The sequence below is a fragment of the Oryzias melastigma genome, linkage group LG9 (genome assembly GCF_002922805.2).
Source record: "Oryzias melastigma strain HK-1 linkage group LG9, ASM292280v2, whole genome shotgun sequence".
NCBI lineage: Eukaryota > Metazoa > Chordata > Actinopteri > Beloniformes > Adrianichthyidae > Oryzias > Oryzias melastigma.
Window position 1 is genome coordinate 32,222,961 of NC_050520.1, and position 25,685 is coordinate 32,248,645.

Below are 25,685 nucleotides of genomic sequence, written 5' to 3' on the forward strand. Positions count from 1 at the left end.
TACACACCGATGTGTTATATTATCAGTATTTAGAACCTTTTGCAGGAATTATGCAGCATCAAGAAATATTTGTACAGCAGAAGGTTCAATTTCTGGTTGGAAAGAAACTGTAGTTTTCCATGAACAAAAGAGAAAGTCTGAAAAAAACTGGAGAAAATATGATAAAGCAGTCATCTCAATGAGTGAAACCGTTGTTATAACTCTGAAATAAAATGGTAAGGCAAGCCTATTTTGCTATTGCTGCCAGCAGTTTGTTTGGTCTTCTGGGTGCTTCCCTCAGGGGGCGGAGCCACAATTCACCTGACAATTCACCTATGTGATTTGGCTTCAGTTTTTATAGCAGATGTGCTTCCTTATCCAACCTCCTGCTTTTAGCAGAGCTTGGGAAACATCTTATTCCTGTGGTTTATTTGCCACTGTTGAAAGACTAGCTAATCCCTTACAGTTTGTCAGTGAGATTCTCGTTAAGAATATGTTCTAAAGTTATGAACAGCTCGCTGCTGTGAAGAAAAGCAGCCTGAACTGTCCAAATTCAACAAATAAAGGCCAATTTGTAATCTTCTTTTAATTGGAAAGATTATTAAAATTCGCATTTGAAACAAAAATAAATTTTACTTGAGCTCAGTGGATTATAACATCCTACTCGGCTGCTAGGAAAAGTGGGTGGGATTATCAGATACAATCCATAACTGGGACAGATCTTATTTTGGAGCACGGGTCATGTTGTTTCCATAGATCTGTTAGCTGTCTGGGTAATACATTGGTTAGGCCCATGGGTTGACTGTATATGAGAACTGGTCTGAGGGACCCGTCTCTCCTGGCATTCCAAACAGGAAGTACCTGCTGGCTCCAAGAAGTCAAAATCTTATATTCAATCATTTTATGACAGGATGTGCCAAAAGGTGAACACATTTTTTCTACAGTTCAAGTTACTCAGGTTATAAATTTAGCATGTGGTCTCACGACAAACATTTGTTTGACAGATTCCACAACCCACAACAAGTGGGAGGGGTGTGGCCTTCCAATAAGCTCTCTCTTGATTGGTGAGAGTGGTTGCCATAGAAACGTTGAACGACTTTTACCAATCACTGCTTACTGGTTCCAACATGGCGTCCATATCACTAAAATGTCGACTGAATTTGCTTCATTTGGATGGATCCAGAAAGAAACCCTTTCTGTAGGAGACATCAGACTCAGTTTTCACATTCTGTCAGTGTTCATACACTTGTTAGCACTCTGGTTAGATATCTGGTTAATACTCTGATTAGTACCCTGGGTCATACTTTGGTTAGCTCTCTGGTTAGCCCTTTGAGTAAAATGATGGTTAGCCCATGATAAATACAGGTTAGTCATCTGGTTAATACTTTGGTTAGCTTTTTCCGTAATGTCCTGGTTAGCACCTGGGGTCAAATTTTGGCTAGCTCTCTGGTTAGCACCCTGTCATTGTGGATAGCCCATTAAAAATACTCAGGTTAACCATCTAGTAAACACTCTGATTAGCCTCTACCCAACTGCTTTTTGCTTCCAGTGTTTTGGACATGACAAAATCAGATCACAAGAGCTGTTCGTGGCACAAAAAAAAATATTCTACGGGGAATTAGCAAGGAGAAGTAGGATTGGTCCTTCAGTTTTACTTTACTGAAATGGAAATTCTCGTCAATTTGTCACAAAAAATTATTTGACTAATAATGTCAATTAAAAAACAAGTCAGTCTTTCCACCTGTAGATGTGTATGAGAGGGCGCTCATGCGTAGAAAGTTCCAACTGTGCACGTGCACAGACACTGCCCTTTATTCAGTCGGTTTGATGGATGTGTATCTCCTGAAAAAGGAAGTCGTGTTTTTCTCATTTTGGCTGCTTTGTTCCTGCAGCAGAGATTTAAAGTGCAGACTATTTTCCTCACAGCTCATTACTTAATGGCAGCGATACCCAAAGAAGCAGACTGGGGGAGGTCGAAAAGCTGATTATCTCTATAACTTACAATGATAAGCTCTTGAGTAGAGAGGGAGCCAGGCTGGCAGAGTCATCGGGACAGAAACGTTCAGAGACAGACCTTTTTAACTTCTGCTGGAAAGTACAGACCTGAGATAACCTTCCTGTCTCCAGCTTCTGCAAAATCCACCTGAACTTCAGAGCAGTTGAAGTTCGGAGCAGGCCTCCCTCATAATCTGCTTGGCATGCTGAGATTCCATGAGAGCCCTGCTTCTGCCAGGAATCATGTAAGCTCCCAGGTCTCATGTAAGCTGATGTGTTAGTGAGAGCAGCAAACGGAACGCTGACTCAACCTGCTAAAAACGGGCAGAAATAACAACCCCGTCGAATGTCTGCACACACGTGCACACAACGCCTCACACTGCGGCTCAAGGAGAGGCCGCATGCCAGCTTGTCTGTCTTCCGGAGAGAGATATGGAATTTTTGTTTCGAACTAGGTGGATTCTTTTGCATCTCAGTTAAGAAACACTTTATCAGGAAGATTCTGATTACCATCAGAACAAACACGAACTCTCCAAGTCTGAGCAAAAACTCAGAGCTTCTCTGCTCAAGCCAAAACTTTTCACTATTTATCCACTTACTGCAGTTGCCATGACAACCAAGCAGGGTTAGCATATAGAGAATGAAACTAGGTCAGCTTGAAGAAAAAAAAAATCACCAACTCTCACAATCACTAGCAGCATCTCCGTGAAAAGCGTTGGGAGTATTTTAGATCACGGCCTCTGCAGACGCAGCTGAGTCTCTGAACCCAGCGCTGCTCCCTACGGTGCGCTCACTCCGCCTCCTGAGTGCGAACAGCAAAATAAGTCCACTTGTGGCCGAGGATGCAAATCAACCAAATCACTTCTGCGCTACTTGCAGTCAAACTCAGACATGCGATCCAGCTGTGATCCAGTGATAACACACAACCCTCGCCATAACCCAAACATGAGCGTCACCGAGCCTGTCATGACACGGAAACATGCCACGCAAAGGCCCGCCATCTGTCATTCAGCGACAGGTCCTGTGTCTATTTCAGAAATCTTTCTCAGATACACTGAGATCTTTCTGTTTCAGAAACATCCCCCATGGATCCGCAGGGTTGGTTTTCAGATTTGGTTGTCAGGTATCCTCAAGTCCCATAGAACCAAACAATGTTTGCAGTAGATGAGCAGACTCAGAATGCAAAACCGAAAGGCTGCAGAAAACATTTCATTGACTAGGCTGACTGATAAAAACCTGTTTTTAGCAGGAATCATAAAACACAGGGAATTAACACTGTGGAAGAATTCCTGTGGGCAGTATCATGATTTGGAGCTGCTTCAGATGCAAGCATTCTAAAAGAACAGAAGTCAGCTAATAACCAGGACTTCAGCGTGAACCAGTCCTTTCATCCCCAATGTGGTCAAAGTCTCGTAAAATTCTTAATTGGCCAGAGCAGCCTGTAAAATACATTGTATATAAGGGGGACTGGATTATAAGGCAACAAGGACTCCACCCCAAGTGTTCTATTCCATTTTTCTATGGACCTACAACAGGTACGCGTCAGAACTGTTTAATGGGTCCATTTAAAAATGGAAAAGCTCTAAATACAGGATCGAACCGGACCATACCGGACTGCTCAGTGGAAACGATGCTGCAACATGTTTGCCGTGTTAGCGTACCCACAATAACATTCAACCAAACATTTCAAAATCCTCTCAAAATCGTCAATAACCACAACCAGAATGAATCCTCATGAGGAGCTCCAGATTACCAGGTGCACTGTCGTTTGTAAAAAAATTAAAGCTTTAAAGTGAGCCTCATAATCAGAAAATATGCTATCCTCTTGTCTCTATTACATCCCAGATATTTAACTGAGAGCCTCTTGAGGAGAATAGTCTGAGACTGTAAGTGAAAGATTACATGGAGAGGTTAAAAAACTAAATGTGGGGGATAATAAGTGTGAAAGGTCACACAGGTCAGTGCCAATGTTTCCACTCTCAGGATCTGCTGATGTTTGGAAATGATGCTGCACAGACTGCACGTTGCTTTAAAGCTGTGAGGACATGAAAGAAACCAGAAACATGAGCAGGCATGAGGACGAGGTCTTCTTTCGCATCATCTGATCAATGACTGCTGAGGTCTGTCTGCGCTGTACCCGACTGACCAGAGATGACATTCACCCGTCCTCTGGAGCTTTGACAAAGCAAATATAACTATGAGGAGACGGTCTGACCTGTCACAGAGGTGAGTCACAGCCCCGATGGAGTCGCAGTTGCAGGCCAGGCAGCCGCTCGTGCCGTTGGTGAAGAAGCCTTCTTCGCAGTCCTCGCACTGCAGCCCAGTATCGAAACTCAAGCAGGGACACTGACCCGTGATCGGGTCGCAGTCCTCCGGGTCGTAGGTGCCCTCGCTGCCGTTGCTGCAGTTACACGTGCGGTCTGCGAATGAGACAACAAAACATGAAGGGAAACACTCAGAAAAAGAACTGTCGATTTTACAAATAAATAAACAAAGCCAATTTAATTTATCAAGAAAAAATGGTCCAATCATGTCACAGCTTGAAGCTAAATGAAATCTTCATCATCAGAGGAAGATACTTTTGTTTAGCTGAGTTTTACACTGGATGCCCTTCCTGACATAATTGTGTATTTTATCCGGGCTGGGGACCGGCACATGGACACCCAGGTCACTTTGTGGCCACATAGTTAGGCAGTAATGTGAAAGGTTTTGGTCAAGGACCCACACTGGATTCATCTCATCGCGCCCTTTGTGAAACAAACCCTGGTTTCTCATGCTGTATGGAGCCACCTGAGCCATCCAACAACCTTTCCAGCTCCACAATCATCACATTAAACGCCACAGAGAAGCTCCTCCCTTCTGATCTTTCAGATGCAGATACATTTCCAGGTTCTTTTGTCATGCACTCGTGCAGGTGTTTTAGGACAAAGGGTCTGAGATATCATCCTTGCCAAAACAGTGTAAACCTGGTTTATGTCCTAAAATGATTAAATCCAAGCCAAGGATGCCAAGAACTGAAATCTGCACTTAAATCCTAGAACTCCTCTGGCCCGCTCTTCACCCTCCTTCTGCCCCAACAGAACACAAAAACAAGGGGCCCAGATCCAGCTCTACCCAACCCCCCAAACCTCAGCTTGCTCCTAAAATTACAATCCCTCATTATGAGCAGAGCCTAATTAGTTTCAATGCAAACTGAGCTGGACGTTTCATCAGATTGATGAAGCTGACCCCTAAGCCTAACCCCATGTCTCCCACACCAAAACATGTGTGTGCAAATAGTGGGTACACAGCTGACTGTTACAAACAGATACCCCACAAACCTGGTAACAAGTGTTTAATAGGGATGTAACTTTCTCAACAATCTGATACAAAATTTGTCAATCCAATGCAATAAAACAAATGGTGTATAGTTATATAACGCTTCACTACCTTTTTGAAGGCCCAAATTTCTTTACAGTCACAGTCCCATTCACCCATGCACACACATATTCACACACTGATGGCGGCTCCACTGCTGAACACTGATGCCAACCTATAACCACCAGAACCAATGTGGGGTTCAGTGCCTTGCTCAAGGACACCTCAACACATGGGTGGAATGGAACTTGCAATCTTCTAGTCCAGGAGTCTGCAACCTTTAACATTTAAAGAGCCATTTTGGCCAATTTCTCACTGACCACAACTCAGTAGGAGCCACACATCTTTTAGAAAAGATGATAAGGTATTTTATTTATGTATTTATTCATTTATGCTGTTTCAGAGTTAGGCTAATAGTTACATGCTAGCTGTTTTGGCTAATTTGGGCTTTTTTTTTCATTTTTTTAGGCTATTTTGTAGTTTAGCTATTTTTTCAGCTATATGCTAGCTGTTTTGGCTAACCTAAGATTGTCTTTTTTTTAATTTTTTTAGGCTAATTTGGCATTTAGCTAATGTTATAGCTAGCTATCAGCTTCAGCGTTTTCAGCTATCAGCACTATCATCTTCAGTGGCCAAATTCAGCTTACAGAATTGACGCTAGCATTATCACGGGTAATGCTATATATCTAATTCATAAATATGTCAAAAATTTCTAGTTTTAAAGTTTTAAAAATGTAGTTTTAGTGTGTTCAATAAATGTTTATCCGCTTTTTCCCGTGACCTAAGGTGTATTTTTGATTTTGGCCCTTGTACGATTGAGTTTGACAGCCCTGCTCTGGAGCGGCAGGTTGCAGATTTCTGTTCTAGTCAGAGGTTGACCCCTCTACCTCTGCACATGGTTTTAAATTCAGCACAATTGTTTGACACTCTCAACATAATCGTACTAGTGTGCAGTAGAGATGCAAGGATTCACTTTCCCCACCATTCAGTTCATTAGTGTAACATACGGTTCGGTTTTGAGCCAAGAACTGTGGCATCTGTGTGTTTAAGTGATCTAAATCATGACATGAATGGTGTGGGTGCTCTCTGTGGCGGAGCAGCAGGAGGCTGAGCCTCGCAGATGATGGGGGCAAACTGTGGAGCAGATTCAGGTGCTGATGAGAGCAGACGGCTGAGGTCAGAGGTCACAGAGGAGCTCCATCACAGAGGAGGTAACATCACTGATCTTCAGCCGCAGAGAAACTGTAATGGACTCAGAGAGGGGGAGCATACAAGCTGTATTCTGACAGGCAAGTGAACAGGGATCAAAGGGGGAATAAGCCCCGCCCCCGTCTTTGACCCGCTTCGGTTTTATGAATAAGTGAGGAGTCGCTGCAGACAGACACCGACAATGAGGAGGCTCAGTCTGAGCTCAGCATCCACATGTTGGGAGGTGGGTGGGGGTGCTCCATTCATGAAATAACCCCCCCTCATGTTTTCTGGAGAACCATCATCCTCCAGAAGAAGGAGCGTCCAGATCCGCTCAGTAAACGCACACGTTCACGCGCACGGTGGTTTCGGGCGTTCATGTTATTGAGAAAAGCGCTGCATGGATGTGAAGGAGGGGGGGGGGGGGTCCATTGTTGCCAACCCATGTCCTCGGTCTCTGCGTCAAAGCTGAGCCTCCAGCGTCAGGTGCGCGTGCGTGCTCGGCCTATCTTTCATTCTCAGACTGTAACTCCATCAGAATCCGGGTCCGGATCCGCGGGGCCTCCGAACCCCGCAGGTGCACACTCACCTTGTCTGCTCTCCGCCGCGGTGACGGGGGCCCCGCCGTTGTCCGCAGCCCAGGCGTCGTTGGCGGTGCGCTCGGAGACCATGGTCAGTCCGGTTCCGGTCTGCAGCGCCTTAAACGGGCTGAACAGAGCCGCCGGAGCATCCGCCGATCTCCGGCGCGCTCCGGTCCTCCGCTCCTTCGGGGCTGGGATTACTCCGGCCTCGGGGACGGCGATGCTGGTTGTTGCAGATTTCGGGTCCGGGCTCGAAGCGAGTCCGCTTAGCGGGGAGATCCTGCTCCCGGGATCGGAACCAGGCAGGCTCTCCCGGGCTCCGGGGTCTGATCCAGGCGCCGCGGAGATCGGCGGCGCATCGTCGGGACTGATGCGGGGTGCAGCTCCACACAATCCGACCCAGAGGCCCACGCAGAGCAGGAACCGCGGTACCGGGGACACGAGCATCGTTAGGACGGGTTCAGCTCTCCATGAACGCCCGACTCACGGCCTCTCCCTGCACGGAGGCGGACATCCGCGGCAGCCGCTGCTGTTGTTGCCCTCTGAACCGCTGTCAACACTTCACCTCCACCGCCACCTCCCCCGATCCGCCCTGACTGACACGCGCGCCAGCCAATGGAAGCCGCCGTTACGCGTCACTCCGCGCACGAGCGCCCGCCGCTCAGACGGCCTTCTGTGAGGCTGCAGCAGATCTCTGATGGTATAAAGCTATAGCCTCATCTTCGAGTCACCATCATTCTGCTCTCAGATCCATTCATTCAGTTATTTACACTCCTGCATGTCCTGCTCTTCACACTGCTCACGCGCTCCCCGCGTCAGAGAGCTCTTCCGGTCTCTGTTAGCATGAGCTCACCTGCGCTCAGGTGTCTGCAGGTTGAGGCATGAAGGGGCTGGCTGCTTTTCACGGTTTGTTTACATTCTGTGTGAGCGTAAAAAGCCACCAGTAAAGATGAACTGCAGCAGAGCCACTTCCTCTTTCTTCATTTACCTCAGGGGTTATTTATGGAAAACCCACAGGTGCCCTCTTTACCATGACTCAGCAGAACCTCACCTGTGTCCTCACCTCTGATAAGGGCCTTCAGTCAGAGTTATATGTTTGGCTTCATTTGTTTGTTTTGAATTAATTCAGTTTACTACGCAATAAGTAGGAGTAAGAGCAATGTACACACTCTCTTATTAATGAATTGTTCTATTTTAAATGACGCGAGGACTGTTTACAATAGTTAGGATAATATTTGGAGGACATATGTAAAGATTAAAATTGCATTTCTAATCGTTCTGAGCATTTGGGTATTGGTCTGATACCGATCCAATACCGGTCAGTATCGCCGATATTGTCACCAATATCGATATTTTTCCTAATTGTGGTGGATGTAAAAAGAACCTCAAAATCTCAATTGTTTTTCATTGGCGTGGACGTTTTTTTTGCAAGTTTCCCTTTTTTTAATTACTTGATTAACATTAAAATATAATTAAGACAATAATAAAAACTTATTGAAATTAAATAAAAAGTTAAGAAATCAAAGCAAAAAACAGACAAGAAACAGAAACAAGGTTAGGATGGAAATCAGAATATTTAACAATAAATAAGCAACTGGTATTAATATGAATAATTTGTAATTTCTTATCCTTTAAATAGAACAATAAAAACAGGTGAAAAGTAACTAAAACTACTCAGCATTTAAATAGAGTGGAAATAAGGAGAACAATGCATGCATGCACTGTGAGATCTGCTGCTGAGGTTCTGAAGAACTGCGGTGACGGAGCGACCCGGCTGGGTCCTGATACAGAGAAGTTTCAAACAAGAGTGGAAATATCTATATCTACGGGCCAGTATGGATCCGATACCAACTTGAAATCGATACTGTTGATATTTTGGATTGATTCGTCCAGCACTAATTTCTATTCAGGTTGTTGTGAATCAGGAGCAGATGTAAAAAACACTGTTTGAAAAAGATTGAGCTGAGCTGCTGTCTGGATTAAAACTGTACGCCTGGATAGCTCCAATATTTACTGTTTTTGCTGCTCTGCTAATATTAAGTTGGGGGTGTGAGGGACCGTATGTGGAAGAGCCCAAAGAGAACTCTCAGCAACATAGAGGGGAAGACACTCCTACAACTCAGAGGTGAATTTCTGATGAACGTCTGCCGCTCGGCAGAAACTATGACCTAAAAACACACTTTTTTTATTTTGTCTAAAAATAGCATAATCTTAATCAAAAGACCTCTGGGAACACTTTTACAATAGAGGATCAAAGGATGATCAGTGACAGTCAAATTTAGGTTTTCCTTTAAATACAGAGAAACATTGTTCAAATTTAATTTCCTTTTTTGTGTTTTCTATTACATTCATTGACTGTTTTATTAGTTACTGTTTTACCTTCACTTTACAAAAAATAACCGTTTTAATTTCTGAGGCAAGTTTAAAAAACTTTATAAAATAACAAATTTTTTGGACCAAAATTTAAACTTAAAGTTTTCTTTTTGTGGTTCGTCAAAATCTCACAATCATAATACAGTCATACGCTCAGTCCTGCAGTTTCTCAACAGACTATAGTTCATTTCAGTGTTAAATAGGAGGCTCTTGCACTGAAACATTTAGCTGAATTCCTTGATATTTTTAAACCTCTAAACATGATCAAAGATGGGTTGTTGATCATCAGTGAATGAATGTGTGTGTGAGTGGGATGATGGTTTTGGGCCTCCATAGAAGATAGTAAGTATATACCACTTACTATTTTACCAAAAACAACCTAAAGATGGATCATTTGTTCCAAAATAAGTGTTACATGTCTGAACAAGTCTTGTTGACCTGGAGAATGCTCTCTGAGGCAAATCCATACCAATCTAATCTACCTGTGTTTAGTGAAATATACACAATGAAAATGGTGTTTTTAACATGTTCATGTAGCTTTTTTCTGATGATGTACAAATATAAAGATGAATAAGATTAAACCAGCATTTCTGAGAATCTCTTTATTCAGATGGTAGTAAATCAGGAGCAGACAAAACAAAACCAGTTGAAAAACTACAAACTCAGGTCTTGTTTTTTTTTTTTTTTTTACAACCTCTTTGTTTTAAAATCCTAAAATATTCACAATTCTTCATATGTGTATTTCAAGATGAATAATAAAAAAAGAATTTTGAAAAAAAGTCAAATTTTACAGAAATTTGAAGGTATTACACATATTTGGCTGTTCAATGAAGGTTTTAATGTTTAAGATCATTTTTTTAAGTATAACCAAAGAATTGGAATTTTCAGGATCTGGATTTATTTTCATTGAGCTGCTCAAAAGAACAACGCTTTGAGCATATTTATTTATTTATTTGTTTATCGTCTTTGCTGCTTTGGCAGAGGGGACCCTGGATGGTCGGAATGGAGATCCTGGTCAAGGTGCTCCTGCGTCAGGTCGAGTCCATAAACGAGATGAGAGTGAATAACAGGAATGTCCACAAACACACTTGTGTGTGAGAGTAAAAGTAGCAACTCCTGCAGCTGCTTCAGTCCTCACCGCTGGAGCAGCATCGTCAGATAAAGAATACAAGAATGTTGCTTCCAGTCTGTGACACAAACATTACACCATATTTGTTATCATAAAATAAACTCTCAGCCTTCTATGTGAAATTTAAGTCATACATCTCTGGTTCTGGCAGCTGTCCCTGAAAAATGCTCTAAAAAGTGATTCTGGACTTAAAACTCTGGTTGAGCTTCTGCTCCTGGCGTGCGTTTAGTGCCCCCTGGTGGAGACTGCCATCTGTTACAGTATTTTTTTTCTTGGAAAGGAAGAACCTTATTTTTTAAACCATTAAGGTTTAAAAAAGCTGTTTTCAGGTCTACTTTTGTATTTGTTTTGTTGTTTTCACATATTTGTTTCAGATCATAACACTTTTAAAAGTAGAAAGGGACTAAAAAAATAACATGTTTCAGTTTTAAATGAAGGTCTTTCTTATTAACGTGTTTGTGTGTGTAAACATAGATCTACGTACATGAGAATATATATAACAATGTATAAGTCTGTATGTAAATGCACATATATATATATATATATATATATATTTATACTAAGTTTATTTTGTTCATATTTGTTCATAGAAGTTCAATTCTCAAAGGATGAAGCAGAGAACAATTTTTACTTTTTTCATTGTCTAAATCTGGTTGAAGATGTCTTTAGTTTTATGAAAATAACTAATTATTAAAAAAGCAAATTCACTCTATTTTGCCTGTAGTTTTTTTCCCTCCTGATTCCGTGCATCTCAGTCCACGTCAGACAGGCCGAGGTTGGGAATCCTGTTCAGGTGTACCTCGCCTTTGTCCAACAGTATATGAGATAGGCTCCAGCAACTGTACGACCCCAAAAAGGATTCAGCGGGTTCTGAAGATGGAAGTATGGATAGATAGATGGGTTTTGTAAGCCTTTCAGTATCATGGATATGCAAACTCCTGATTTTATGTTTGAGCTAATTTGAAATAATTTAATTTCACAGTTTCCTCCCATAAAAAAATGACAAATATATAAAATTAAATAAAATTGTTTAATGATAATTTTCTATCTGTGATGAGTTGGAAAGGATTTCCGGTTGTCTTAGTGGTGTTATGAAGGTTCATCTAGGGCTGGGGTCTGCAATCTTCAACACTTACAGAGCCATTCAGGTCAATGTTTGATGGACCAAAACCCAGCAGGAGCTCAAGATCAACACCCCCTTTGAAAATAAGACACTGATGTATATTTATGTCAAAGCTACCATTATGATAAATGAGATTAACTTCTTTTGCATGAATAAAACATAAATATAAAGAGAAAATACACTTAAAAAACAGTTTATAACTTTTGACAGAGCTTCACATGATTTCCTTTCAAAGTAAAAGACTCCTAGTGTCATACAGAATCAACTCAATGTGGTAGCAGGTAGTGTAATGCCATCAGTGATAAGTGTCTGTGGTAGATCTCTGCCAAAAAACACACGAATCCAACAAAAAAAAAGATAAATCGGATCCAATTGTGACTCTCACTGTATTTCTCAACCCATAAGGCACACTTATATATTGTTCAAAAATAGAAAATCTGTTTTATAATCCGATGGGCCTTAATTCTGATTATGCTTTATGACTTCAAGTTGATTTTCTGTGATAAACGGCACACACAAATCTGATGTCTAAAATGTTTTTAAAAACTAAAAACTGTTTTTGTCTTTAACCAGAGAGCCACAGTGGAAGGGTAAAAGAGCCACATGTGGAGATGCAGATTCCATTCCAGGTGGCGCTGTCTGCTTATTTTTCACAAACATCCCTCCGGGCTGAACTCATGTTGCTGCAAACCTTCATGTTCTCCTCATGTCTACCCAGCATCACTCATTTCTTAACCTTGGAAGTTACTGTGAGTATTATCACCCGAGAAAGTATTACTATGGATGGAAGCTACAGCTAATTAAGAAAGAAAAAAAACATTTCATTGTTATGTTTTACCTGAAAAGTTCACCCTAAAACTCAAATCCTGATGATTTGGGGTTCATCTTTTTTAAAGAAGCCTAATAAACATTTGACTTGGACTGAAAGTATTAAATATGAAGCATACATATGACTAGTGGTGCTTTGCAGACTTTAATAATGACCACACAGACAGGTTTTAGAGAAAACGTGTAATTAAGTAAATCTGACAGATGCTAAACATCAGTATTGCAAGAGTGGAATCTTGTTACAATGCAACATACTTCTGACAAAGAAAACAAGTAAAAAAAATCAGAGCTCATTTACAATCATGAATCACAAACATTTGATATGTATGATTTGCACCAAAGTTGTTAGAAAAGAGATTAGCATAACGAGCAAATTATTTAAAATGATTAAAAATAAAAACAAAGCTGTGTCCAAATAGCAAACGGAAAAGTAGAAAAACATGTAAGTAAAATAATGAATGGACTGGAACAGCTACCAGAACCAGCTGTGATTTAGAATCAGGAAGCTGGAAAACTAAATGTAAAAACAATATGCAACAAACTGAACTTGAATTGAAAGACCAAGCTGACCCTCATGCTCACGGATTTATAAATATGACTTTTTCTCCAACATTTGGGCTTAAATTCAGCCAGAATTAAGTGCAAAAATGCAACCGTAAGAAGTAAAAAGACTTGTTTCAAGAAAAAATGTTTCATTTTTGGTCTTGCAAGAAAAATAATCTTTTCAATAGAGTTTTTTCCAATAGAAAAATAATGTTAGTTTACAATTTTTTTCCTAAAATAATAAATCTTGGTAGGAACATTTGCTTTCCCTATTGGCAGGTATTTTATGTAAAGGCATTTTTTTATTTTAATAATTTTCACCTTTTTTCTCATAAGGCTGTTTTTACAGTTCCTGAACAGAAATAAAGATAGTTTTCAAAGAGTCACAGATATTTAGAAAAGTATCCTCACTTAATTGACCGATTCACAGTTAATCATGCTTAAAAAAAGAACATCAATTCCACAAAAGTAATCATTTCAGTTCCAACTGTAGCTTAAATATTTAGGGATGAGATAAGGGAGCCTCTTCAGTAACAGGATGAGTCGGAGCAGCTTCACAAAGGTCGGTATTTCGAGTCCCTCTCTTTTTTTCACTGGTGCTTCACGCCAAAGCAGCGCTTTCCCTGCAGACAAACAAGGAACAGTCAAAACCCGAAACAGCTCTATGGGGATGAAGACATTTTTTATTTGAATAAAACATTCTGGTTCTTCACAACAAGGCTTTTCCCGTTTAGGAACTTGATGACAGTCTGCGCAGGTTGAAATTGTCATAAAAATGTTGTTTTCACAAATTAGCTTTTATTTTAGTCTAAATGTGAGGAGCAGAGCCTCTATATTGTGAGGTTTGTACTTTAACTTCCTGAAGAAGGTTTCCTTCAGTTTTTCTACCTGGATTAAATAGATGAAATAGCTAAAATCTGGATTATGATGGTAATTAAATTAATCCAAACTCCATTCTTGAAGTTTCCAAAAGTGGCATAGCTTGACAGGAACCACCTAAAACACCTGGTATGACCCCGACTGGGCCGTAAAACACATAAAAGAACTGTCCACTAAGAAAGACTGGTGTTTGGGTGTTAGCAGACCGGTACCTTGTAGCCTTGCTTCTTGCAGAGTTTCTTCAAATGATCCACGTGCTTCTTCACGTCTTGGACCCACGGCTCATCATGCGGTGCACACAGTTTTCTTCCTTTCCTGGTCACCAAGCTGATAGAACAACAGACCAGTTCAGCTGTGACCCAGAACAACAGCAAGGTGCTCGTGTCAAGACCGTCAGATAAACTCACATGGTGGCGTCCAGAGTGCAGCCTTTGGCCTGTGGGTAATAATCTGCAACAAGTTTCTTATCCAGGGTTTGGTTCATGACGGACAAGCAGCAGTCCACGGGTATCTGCGCCATCGCCACTGAAAAACACATCAAAACAGGTCAGGGGGAGCTGTGCTGACAGTCGTCATTAGTGTAATGATTAATCCATTTAATCGATAAATTGATTTGTATTCCTACAATTCAACCAGATCGATCTGTCTAAGCAAAGACAGGAAAATCTCCTCCAGGTATTTATCTCAGTCACACTGGTGGAAGTTTTGGCTCAATTTGAGGTCAGTGAATCAGATCATTTGAAAAGAACCAATAACAACTACGAATTGTTTCATCAATCGTGATTTATGATATGAACAGAATCGTTAAAAGAATTGTGACACCCGTATGTCTGAATGCTGCAAAGATGAAGCAGAACCATGGCAGCCTCCTCCTGTTTCACACAGCCAACTCTCAGAGAATCAGTTTAGGTAATCAGATTATAGTAATTTAATAAAGTTAAGCAGTCATAAACTAGCTCCTTTAGAGAACATTAACCAGCTACGGGGGAGGAAGGTGCAGCAAAGAGCAGGTATTTCCCTCAGATTCTGCTGAGGTGTCTCAGGTGTGGCACTCAGGTACTTTCCAGTAGAGCAGAATGAATCTGGACATCTGTGATCTTTTTTAAGGATTTCTGCTGATGCTATGACCATTGGTCTGACAGCATTTCTGTCTACAGGAGGAAACCACCAAATACTCCTTCTATGTTTTACTTTCATTCACTTTCATTGGCTCTGATGCTTCAGTCCTGCTCAGTTGTGACTACACATTGACTGGTAAGTTCAAATATTTAACTACTGGGAAACCCCAATGCCAATCGTTCCACAATTTAACCTCCGTCTGCACCTCCATGATGTTTTTTCACTTATTGTCTAGATTAATCTGGATTTGTGGCTTCTGATCCTAAAGTATGAGAGCTGCTGATGAAAATGTGACAGCTGTGTTGTCACAGGAAACAGGAGAAGCTGCTCTACCTCCCCACTGTGTTTTTCTTTTTTCAAAGTAGACAAAACCTCTTTATAAACCGAATGTTCAGGAGCTTTTCTATGAAAGTATACATTTAATTTGAATTAATCAAGAGTCAAACATGTTATGGCAAGCAGCACAATCTCACCTGAGCAGCAGCAGATGATGATGGCGAAGAAGCAGAAGAGCATCTTGGTGTCAGCCATGTCAGGAGGAGGTGGAGGCCGTCTTCTCAGATGTCTGCCTGAAGAGGAGCCTGTTCTTCCTGTCAACACCGTCCGGGGCAGAGGCGGGAGTGTGGCAGCCTCAGAGGGTGTCACTCTTTATATAGCATGGATGCAGAAGGGAAGCACACTTTCACTTTTATTTCTGGCCTTTCCCCTCCTCCTAGACGATTTGTGAATGGTCATAAAATCCGAGAAGTAAAGACAATAGAACTACTCAAATCTGAGCCAACAATCGACACCTTTAAGGGAGCAGATGGTCAGACATGTTACAGAATCAGTATAGACTCCCTTTCTGGACCTCTCAGTTAGTTTTTCCCCATGCCTGATTTCTGGGAACTCCATCTTTTTGCTCTCAGAGGTCATGAGGACACAAAGACCAATAAAGACCAATAAAGACCCAGTTTGTGGGGTTTTTAAAATGTTCTTGTAGTCTTTTTCCCAAAGTGGAGGGCATATGCAAAATAATGTAAGATTTACACTGTTCTTCTGAGTTTTTCTTTATTCATATTGTGATGGATCAGATGCAGATGACCTGCGGTTTGAAAAAACTCAGGATTGTGATGCAGCGACTGACAGTCTTCCTTCTCTGTTACAGTTCTAAATCATCCACTTGCAGATAAAAAGATCTATTAATGTCTTCATTTTCCTCGTCTGAGCTGACATGTGGCTCAAAACTATACGGCTGGATATCTCAGATATTCCTCGCCTTTATATATTTTTTGGCTGCACTAATGTTAGCTTGAGCTTGTGAGATGCTATACGCTAGCGGGAGAGAATGTAAACAAAGGAATTCTGGGAAATTAGCACACCTAGCATAAAACAAGCCCGGCCACAAATCAAAATCATATTTCTAATCTAATGAGCCCTGCTGCACTGCAGAAAATAGGTCTTTGTTTTAAAAAACGACACAGGCTTTTTGATTTGGATAATCATAAGTAAAAGACCACTGGAAATGATTTTACAATAAAAAAACATAGGTGGAGTGGGACATTAGACAAAAAAATAAATTAGAACTAGAATTTGAGTTATCTAACTCATTAAAAATATGGATTGCATTTTAAAGGTGCATACTATGTCTGTAACTTTTATGAGGTCTTTCTTTGTTTGGACTTTGAGACTCCTCAGCTGGAGGGAGAGCAGGGCTCTGCATGTTCTGGAGTTTTGGGTCAGAACCGGGCCTGGGACGAAAGGAGGCAAAATATCGGGGTGGGGTGGTGGGGGTGGTGAAGGTTTACAGGTACATGACATTTTTTTCAGTCACAACATCAATAGTTCAAAGGTCAACTAAAAACCCTTTTATTTTTCTGAAGCAGCATATTAGCTTTAATGAATCACTTTTATTCTTTCTCTTATAACATATTTAAAATGAATGCATATGTATATATATTCTTAGTACATATCAGAGTATCATTAAAATTATAGTGTTTTAAACTCTTGTATTTAAAGATTTTTCTTCCCCTTCTGCAGGTATTTTCCAAACATGTCGAGGTATATGAAAAAGTATTTCCAGTATTGACTTTTATTTTGAATAATAAATCACAAAAACTTCCATCAAAATAAATATTAATGATAATAATTTTATACAGGATCATAAAAATGCAGGGAATGTTCTTGATCTCTTCCTTCCCAGATCATCGCAGTTATAGACGATTCCCGACCAGCTTTAGAATTCCCCGTAGTTTCAGCTTCAATTGTGCCTCCTATTTAAATATTAACCTGTCATTTCTCTTCAGTCACAGATGCTTGTCAGTTGTTGAGTCATAATAGGATGTTATGGTACAAATTACAGCGTGAAAGTGCTGTAAATGTCTCATAAAACTCTGCAGCAGCAAGAAGATCTGGAGGAAAACACTGAAACTGCACAGAAGCACACATAACACAGTAATACACAAACATGCACACACAGACGTACACACCTACACATGCGCGCACCACATACAGATCTCATGCATCATTAACAGGGTTTGATAAGCCGTTGGCCTAGCTCTGAAACTATTACAGCTTCATTTTTTTCCATAGTTGGGATCTCTTCCTCTCAGAACTGCTCTATCAGGTTCAATTCTGTGCAGGTCACTCAAGTTCTTCCACGCCATCAATGTCTTTATGTACCTTCGTTGTGTTCTGGGGTTCATTCATCCCAGCTACAAGACCAAGTGGGTTACATATGTTCTAAAAATGGGCAGAAAATGTGAGCTCTGTGGTTGTCCTACATTTTCTGCCCACTTTTAAGCTACATAGGGCCCACTTGGCCTTGATGGCCGGATGTTACAATTTTTTTCCATTTTTAAAATTTTTTTTCAAACTACATTCCCAATTATCCAGAACACTCAGTTTCCATAATTCTCAGATTGTTTGCGTATTTGGCACACTTTAGTCAAAATGTATACATTTAGTTGTGAAAACGCTTTCAGTTTTTTATCAAACCAAGACGGTCCTCAATGATCAGACACTATCACACTACTGTGATCAATGAAAACACATTTGTAAAAAAATTACTTTAGTAAATCACATGTTCTCGAATTTTGGCCAGACATTTTCTTGTAAAGGATAATTTTAGAAGAAAAGAATAGTGACAAAGCCACAATACTCCTCCTGTCCTGATTAGTTTGAACTACAGAGAGAATGTGCACAAATAGGCCGTCTGTACACCCTCCAAGCACTGCACAACACTGATGCTGCAGACTGAATATTTCAAGTTTTGGTGTCAATATATGTATATGGCTTATCTGTTTTCTCAATATAATGTCCAAATTATGGATGCAACAGTTCTCTGCAGAGATTTGAACTTTTCATCCAGCTTCCATTGGTGCTGGACAATAATATGGTCAGTAAAGCCTTGTTTCCACTGAGCAGTACGGTACGGTATGGTCCGGTTTGGTTCAGAATGGTCCAGGTAATTCAAGAGAGTGTTTCCACTCAGAGTTATACCTTCACGGCTTAGGTTGAGAGGAGACAGCTTGCGGTGAAGAGGAAGACGGACACTTTTTTTAGCACTTTCTTATGAACTTCTGTCAACTAACGGGTTGCAACAAAAGCTCCGTTCTAACCGGTCCGTTCCAGGTTTCAATGGACTCCAACCAATGGGCACCCAAAAATGGTACAGTTAAGTCCAGCTTAAGGGGTCCATTTTTAAATAGAAGCGCTCAAAATACTGGACTGGATCGTCCCGGACCGCTCAGTGGAAAAAAGGGAAATCTACAACTTCATGCTGATTCAGCACTCAACACGGCATCAAATTGCCCTCACTCTGAGCCAATAGCTAAAGTACTCACTTTCTTCACAGCCAATCACAGTCAAATTCCTACCTTTAAAGTTTCGTCCTGTTCTTCTCCTGGTTCTTCGCCATGGCACTGTCTGGCCTTAACCCCCATCTGCGTCTGGACTCTGGGGTTTCTTCACTTGGTCTGAGGTCATCACAGAAATGCAAGATCTCTCCAGCCCAAAGATAACTTTGACAATTCATTATACACTAATAAATCTTTCAATCCCACTGTCAATATCTCTCCTTAAGGCTTAAGAATTGCACAGATTTCTGGGGTCAAATTTCTTCATTTCCTTTGTTTAGTTTCTATGAACTCTTCAAACACCCTTCTCATTTCCTCTACCTACTTCTTCTCTTCCTGAGCTCCCCTTCTCACCCGTTTCCATTTTCTTCTTCTGGCTCCTTTGATTTTTGTTGAAGAAACGTGAACTCACCTGCTGCCTTTTAAAGCTCAACTGAGTGCAGCGTTTTCAAATTGATGTGCTTCCACTGCTGAGGGATGTGACTGTCCAATGTGTTCATTAGTGCGGTCATTGGCAATTTGGGGTTTTATAATTACAAAAAAGTGTAACCTCTCTATCCTTATCCATGTCTAAGGTGTCAAACTGTGTGTTTTACAAATCACTGTGTAAAGTGTTTTGGAAAAAGAATAAAGCAAACATGTGCAATGTTGTGCAAATCTGCTGAAGTGTTTTGCTCATCGGAGAAGAATTCTGCAAATTGTGTTGACACTTTATGTTAGTGTGTAAGCAATTATAAAAGCTGTAAAACAGAAAAAATCCCCACCTACAAAAGCTGGCCTCGCTGAGTCAGAGTAGTAGAGGAGTGTAGTATCTCCGGTGAAGCATTCACAATGTCTTTCAGGTCCATATTTTCCTAAATGTTTGCAGGAGCAGTCTACATCCGTACCTGCATGATTTCATTCTGGGAAGTGACCGGAAGGGAGTGATGAATGTAAGAACACTTCTTGGTGATGGTGTGCATGTAATTACATGGACACACGTGTGTGAAATAACAGATGAACAGGCTGGAACACGGAAATACAAAACATGAATTCAGTTCAGAATTAACATTTATGGATAAATGGGGCTTTATCTGCTCTCTGAAGCGCACACTGGACATTTGACACACACATTTGACAAATGTGGGTTCTTGAATGAGCGTTTAGCTCATGGTGTTCACACTGGACAAGCTGGGCAAGGATTGTTCTCCTTTTTCTGCTGTTTACTAGTGGATGTCTGTATGATGGGAAATGTCAAAACGGTCCAAATCTTGCCCCAGGCTCTCTCTTTCACAGCCCTACTCTGATATGTGAAGGACCTGGTGTCAAAGGGGCAGCCGTGGAGCAGCGGTAGGACAGTCGACCCCTGATCGGAAGATTGTGCAGCACATTTGTCCAAGTGTCCTTGGGCAAGACACAGAACCCCAAATTGCCTCAGGTGGGAGGTTGGAGTCAGTATTTGGCAGCGGAGCCAGCACCAGTGTGTGAATTGGTGAATGAGTCAGTGACTGTAAAGCGCTTTGGGCCTTCAAAGGAAGGTTGAAAAGTGCTATACAAGTATACGCCATTTACCAAAGAATTCACGAATCGCAATTATTAATTTCCCCTACAAGATCAATTTTCAAATGGTAGGCATCTCTGTTAATGAAGAAGGAGTACAATCCGTTTGTCAATATCAAATCTGAGTCCCTAAACTGTTCAGAGTTCAACTGTTTGAAATTTCAATACATGTTTTTGCGTTTTGCACATAGAGCCTGAAAATGATCGTATAAACTACACGTAAATGCACATTGCTGAGAGTGGTGTAGATGCGGCTCTAGAAAGGGAGAAGAGAAGCTTTATTGTTTGTCATTTGTGCATCAACAAGCTTGTTTACATGACCTAAATGTTCGATTATTAACAATAATTAGATTATGGAAATAATCAGATCAGATGTAATAATCAGATCTAGCCAATGTAAGTTGCATGCACTTATGATGAGTGGTTGATGCTGTTGTTTGGTACCCGTATACCACACTCGTTGGCAATAGATGCAGTTAAACAGTAGTTTCTGTTTTAGGAAGCGAATGAATAATGGCTTTCACACACATGAAACCCTCCGTCTGTTTCCTCAGCTGCAGAACAGTAAAAACAGAGAGGTCCTCTCATCATCTGACTGCACTTCCTTTTCTCAAAGTGGAGATGAAACAGCTCAGAGGGGGTTATGCGAAAGCGTCATTTCTTGAAATGCTTCTTCCTCTTCTGTTTCTGTGTTGAGGATGGACTCATCAGCTAAAATATGTGTTTTTAAAGATAAAAATCCTCATTTCAAACCTGTAAACTGGTGTTTAGTTTCACGCCTCTGCCGCTCTAATGGTTTCGTTTTCTTCTAAATCCGTGCGGCTTGTCTGGCTCTTCATCTTCTCTCTGGGACTTTCCCTGATCCAACTATTACAGTAAAGTGTAAAGGTTTATGGCCTTTCAGCGCCTGAGGACGACTGTTTGGAGTTTTGCCAACCTCCCAGAGAAAAGACCGTGGAAAACGAAATTGCCGGAAATGTTTTGTTATGGATGCCTGCATGACAGGACAAACAGGAATATCTTTACTGTTAACTGACTTATAAACAATGATGAAATGCAAACAAGGATTAAGAATGAATAGAATCAAAGATTTTCATGAGCTTAATTGGCAATGTGCAGAAGCTGACAGCTGCAGCCCACAAACCTTAGTATACAAGAAGCACTAGGGATGTGTGAGGCAGAGTTCACGAGGTTTCCACAACTCTGACCTCTTCGTATTGTTACGGTTTGATCCAAACCGGTTTGAGTCCTGGGATGGTCCTCTTTCTCAGACACACCAGAGGACTCTGTTCTGCTTTAGAAAGGGGTCTGGGTTTGCTTCAATGTCAATATGTCAGACTTTACAAATACAATTCCAAAAAACAAAAATAAAGTTCCGTATTATAGGGTACTAGGCTATTCTAGGGCACCGGGTTTGAGTACCATGTCGCGGTACTAGACCATTCTTGTTCGCAGCCTGGAGGCTGGGGACCTGTAATTTAATGTGAGCAGCTAGTACGTTGAAAAACAACGAGTTGGGGACACCCTAAACATCAAAAAGTGACGCGGAGGGGTCCTTAACTAAACCTCAATATGTGATGAGCTGGGAGTGAGAATGTGTTGAAGGAGACTGAGCATTTAACACAAGCGGGTTCTCAGGAGATCTCGTTGTTCTGGTGCGGTGTAGAGCAGCTGTGCTGCCAAGCAGCAGTCGTGGTTTTGTCAGGCTTTGGTGTGCGGACACAAGTTCAGAGCAGCTGGCAGCTCCAAATAAGAGTCGTTAATATAAAAAAAATCCAAAAACTAAGGAAGAACAAAATGCTGAAAAAAAACGGGATCAGAGTCACAAAGACCATAAATCAACCAAGGCTAAAATCCAAAAACATACAAGATAAAAAAAAACTAGCAAGGGAGACAAGATCTGGTGTATAGGACAACAAGACAAACCTGTAAGGAAGTGAAGGGAGAAACCCATTAAATACAGAAAGGGAGGGAAAAAACAAAAGGACACAGATGAAACCCATTAGGGAGCCCAGAGGAAAACACACGGCAGGTTTAGGAGGAAAACATAAGTAAGACACTGAAGGACGCTCACAAATAATTAATTAAATATTGTCTTGTCAGCAATTTAAATCGATAGAAATATCGCCAAATGAAATATCGTGATATACAGACGTGGACAAAATTGTTCACACCCCTCAGTTAAAGAAAGGCAAAACCCACAATTCTCACTGAAATCACTCAAAACTTACAAAAGTAACAATAAATAAAACACCTGTGATGTCAATTAAAGGACACACCTGAGTTAATCATGTCACTCTGGTCAAATAGTTTTCAATCTTTCATTGAGGTACCATCATTTTTGTCCAGGCCTGTTTCATTTGTTAGTTTTTTTTAATAATAATGTTAATCAACAATTCAAAAGTGATAGCTGATTTTGATTGTTTAATTTTCAATAAATTTTTATTTATTTTTACTTTTGGAAGTTTCAAGTGATTTCAGTGAGAATTGTGGGTTTGTCCTTCTTTAACTGAGGGGTATGAACAATTTTGTCCACCACTGTATCACTGAAACGATTTTATCCCTACACTTCTTACCGTGTACCTCTTAAAATCCTCAACATCAGTAAACGCAACCAGAACTAATAAGAAGTTAAAATTTAAGAAGTTAAAAAAACTTTTTTTTTTATTAGAGCTTTTAAGTATGCCCTATAGTGCATTAAATAAGGTAAGTTTGCAGCATGTACAAAAGAAGGAAAAAAACATGTCCACAGAAAGTGTAGAAAATGCTTGCTGGGTAATTGTGGTGCAATAAGAAGATCTGAGGCCTTTTTAACACCTTGTAAACATAGAACTAAAGGGTCCACCACAGTTCTTTTCTTTGTCTAGAGGCAGATCAGCTCTGGAGAGATTATTGGAGGTCTGTCATGCAAAAGTCATGCAAAATGTAAAATTCAGACAGATTAAACATTCTTACAGACTGGTTTCAGTCCTTTTGTTTTAGAGAGAATCCAATTAAGCTACAGTTATTGTACTGTACAGTTAGTAGTTCTGACCAAGACCAAAACCACAAAACTGAGAGCAATAAAGGGCCCCAAAACAAACCCCAGGGTCATGTGACCACAAGCTTCTCTTGTGTTTAGAGTAAATAAATGTAACTGAATGACAGTCTGGAATTTACCAGCATTTCCTGATCTTGGAGTGAAAGCAGCTTGTTGGGTCTGCAGAGACTCTGTCACAGTCCTTGAAAAGTTCTGCACAATTCCAGGACATGAAGATTTGTCTGAAGGGGCTCTGAAGGACAACAGCTGTCAGGACGGAGAAACTAATGATGACAGGATGAACTTTTTTAGATAGTTTATGTAATTTGATGCTTTAATGCTGCATGTGTTAAAGACCCACTCCGAAGAAAATGTGTTTTTAGTGTTTTTCACATTAATTTTATGATAATGGAGAACATATAAAAGGAAATTTAAGATTGAAATTGAATTTCTGACTTTTTCTTTATTCAAATGGTTGTGAATCAGAAGTAGATGAAAAAATGTCGCTGGAAAAAGAGCTAGAAGGAGAGAATAAAACATATGGATGATGGGAAATGGGGGAAGGCTTACATCGCAGCAACAGTCCCGTCCACAATTTACACATGAATTTCTAAAGAACTCCTGCCGCTCTGCTGAAACTATGTCCCAGAGAACAACATAGATTGACATAATTGATATAGCAGGCATAATTGAAAGACCACCAGTGGGAATGCTTTTAAAATATATTAAAAAAAATGATCAGAGTGGGATTTTAACAGGACTGCTGCTGAGAAGCAGCACATTTACAGTAAATATGAAAAGACCCAGTTGTTTGCAGGACTTTCCCTTGTTTTGAGTGTCACACATTTTATAAAAAAAATATTCTGTGTTATACATCACAAAAAAGTGCTGCAGATGAACTTCTGCACAAATAGTAGTAAAAAAAAGTTCTCAACTTCATTCCATACAACACTATTTGCCCTTTGGGAAACCACCCAGAAGGCTGTAGGAGACAGCAACCCTCAGTTTGAGGCCAGTTTGAACCCCTCATAAGGTCAGGGTCAAATCCAGTTGAAGGAGCTTCCTGTTCTCCCTTCCTAAAATGCTGGATTTTGTTCCCAGAGAAGCGAAGATGTTGTCAGCTGCTGCCCATTACTCACAGTGTGAAGGAGGAAGTGAGTTGGGAGCTGTGACCATAAGTTTAAACTAAAAAACGAAAGCCAATCCAAAAATAACTGTGAGGGCTAGTTTTGAAATCAAAAGTAATCTTCAGACGGTCTCAGGGAGGCCACAGCCCCCCCACAAAGTCTTTCCCATAAGCTCAGACGTTTTACATGAAATGTCCTCTCAGGATATCTGAGTTTATCTTATCTTAAAAATATCAAAAATACCTGCTGAGACAACAACTCAGATACTGCTGGGAGTTTCCAGGAGAGCAAAGGCTTTCTCAAGAGATGAGAGTTTTGTTTATGATGTTCATGGCCACTGCTGGGCTCTGAAGAGGAAGTCAAGATAAACCTTCTGCCTAAAAATGTTTCTTTAGTCCCTTTAAGATCCTTACTGCTACCGGACCCGTCTGCTACAAAGTCAAAACCCAGAGAACAGGCTCATGGTGTTCCTCTGGGCTCAGTTCTGGGTCCTCTTTTACATGCTAAATAATAAACGTTTTATACTATTCAGGCTAAATGATCATAACTTGCCTTTAAGTTGTTGTATCAATGGTTCCTATAAAAGGCTTCAACTGGTCAGGTTAGGATGGGGGTCTACAACCTGAGGTTCCAAACATATGTGGTTTGTTTACCCCTCTAATGTGACTCTTTGGCTTTGAAGAAAAATGCTGCCAATCTAAATGAATAATGGGGTTGTAGTTTTTTTAAAAACATTTTATTTAATTCACCATTTTGTTTAAATGTTGAAAATGATGAGAAAATGGAGCAAAATGAGGGTTGAAATTTGAATCTAGAGAGATTCATGATTAGAATTAGCTTAAAGCATTTTTCTGCTGTGCAACAGTGTTGTTCAGAAGCAGTTTTGTAAATAAAGCTTTCAGAAGCATTTATATGTATTAAAAAAAACAACAAAAAACTTTATATCAATGTTGTCATCTTTATATTTGATAGTTTAAAGAGAAAAAGGGGCTGCACGGTGGTGCAGTGGTTAGCGCTCTTGCCTCACAGCGAGAAGGCCCCGGTTCGAATCCCGGCTGGGACCTTTCTGT

General features: G+C 40.6%; 2 protein-coding genes across 2 annotated transcripts in view; both read right to left on the reverse strand.

The window, feature by feature from the left end:
• LOC112137803 (multiple epidermal growth factor-like domains protein 9) overlaps positions 1–7,824 on the reverse strand; it is a 31,041-nt gene extending 23,217 nt beyond the window's left edge. The window contains exons 1-2 of the mRNA XM_024260299.2: positions 7,109–7,824; positions 4,190–4,394 (exon numbers count right to left, since the gene is read on the reverse strand). Coding sequence (XP_024116067.1) covers positions 4,190–4,394; positions 7,109–7,547 — 644 coding nt within the window. The 5' untranslated portion in view covers positions 7,548–7,824. The remainder of the gene's footprint in view (positions 1–4,189; positions 4,395–7,108) is intronic.
• Positions 7,825–12,721: 4,897 nt separating this feature from the next.
• Positions 12,722–15,725, reverse strand: LOC112137771 (C-C motif chemokine 3). Its single transcript, XM_024260244.2, has 4 exons — positions 15,568–15,725; positions 14,383–14,500; positions 14,188–14,302; positions 12,722–13,719 (listed from the first exon to the last, which is right to left on the reverse strand). Exons 1-4 carry the CDS (start codon positions 15,623–15,625, stop codon positions 13,687–13,689), a joined length of 324 nt encoding a protein of 107 aa, XP_024116012.1. The 5' UTR covers positions 15,626–15,725; the 3' UTR covers positions 12,722–13,686.
• Positions 15,726–25,685: the final 9,960 nt, after the last annotated feature.

Bases quoted from the DNA above. Each gene is read 5' to 3' on its own strand.
- LOC112137771 (XM_024260244.2), bottom strand. From the start codon at position 15,625: ATGGCTGACACCAAGATGCTCTTCTGCTTCTTCGCCATCATCATCTGC. The intron at 14,501-15,567 runs GTGAGATTGTGC...TGTGTTTTTCAG, and splicing joins CATCATCTGCTGCTGCTCAG to TGGCGATGGCGCAGATACCC. The intron at 13,720-14,187 runs GTACCGGTCTGC...GTTTGTCTGCAG, and splicing joins GCAAGAAGCAAGGCTACAAG to GGAAAGCGCTGCTTTGGCGT.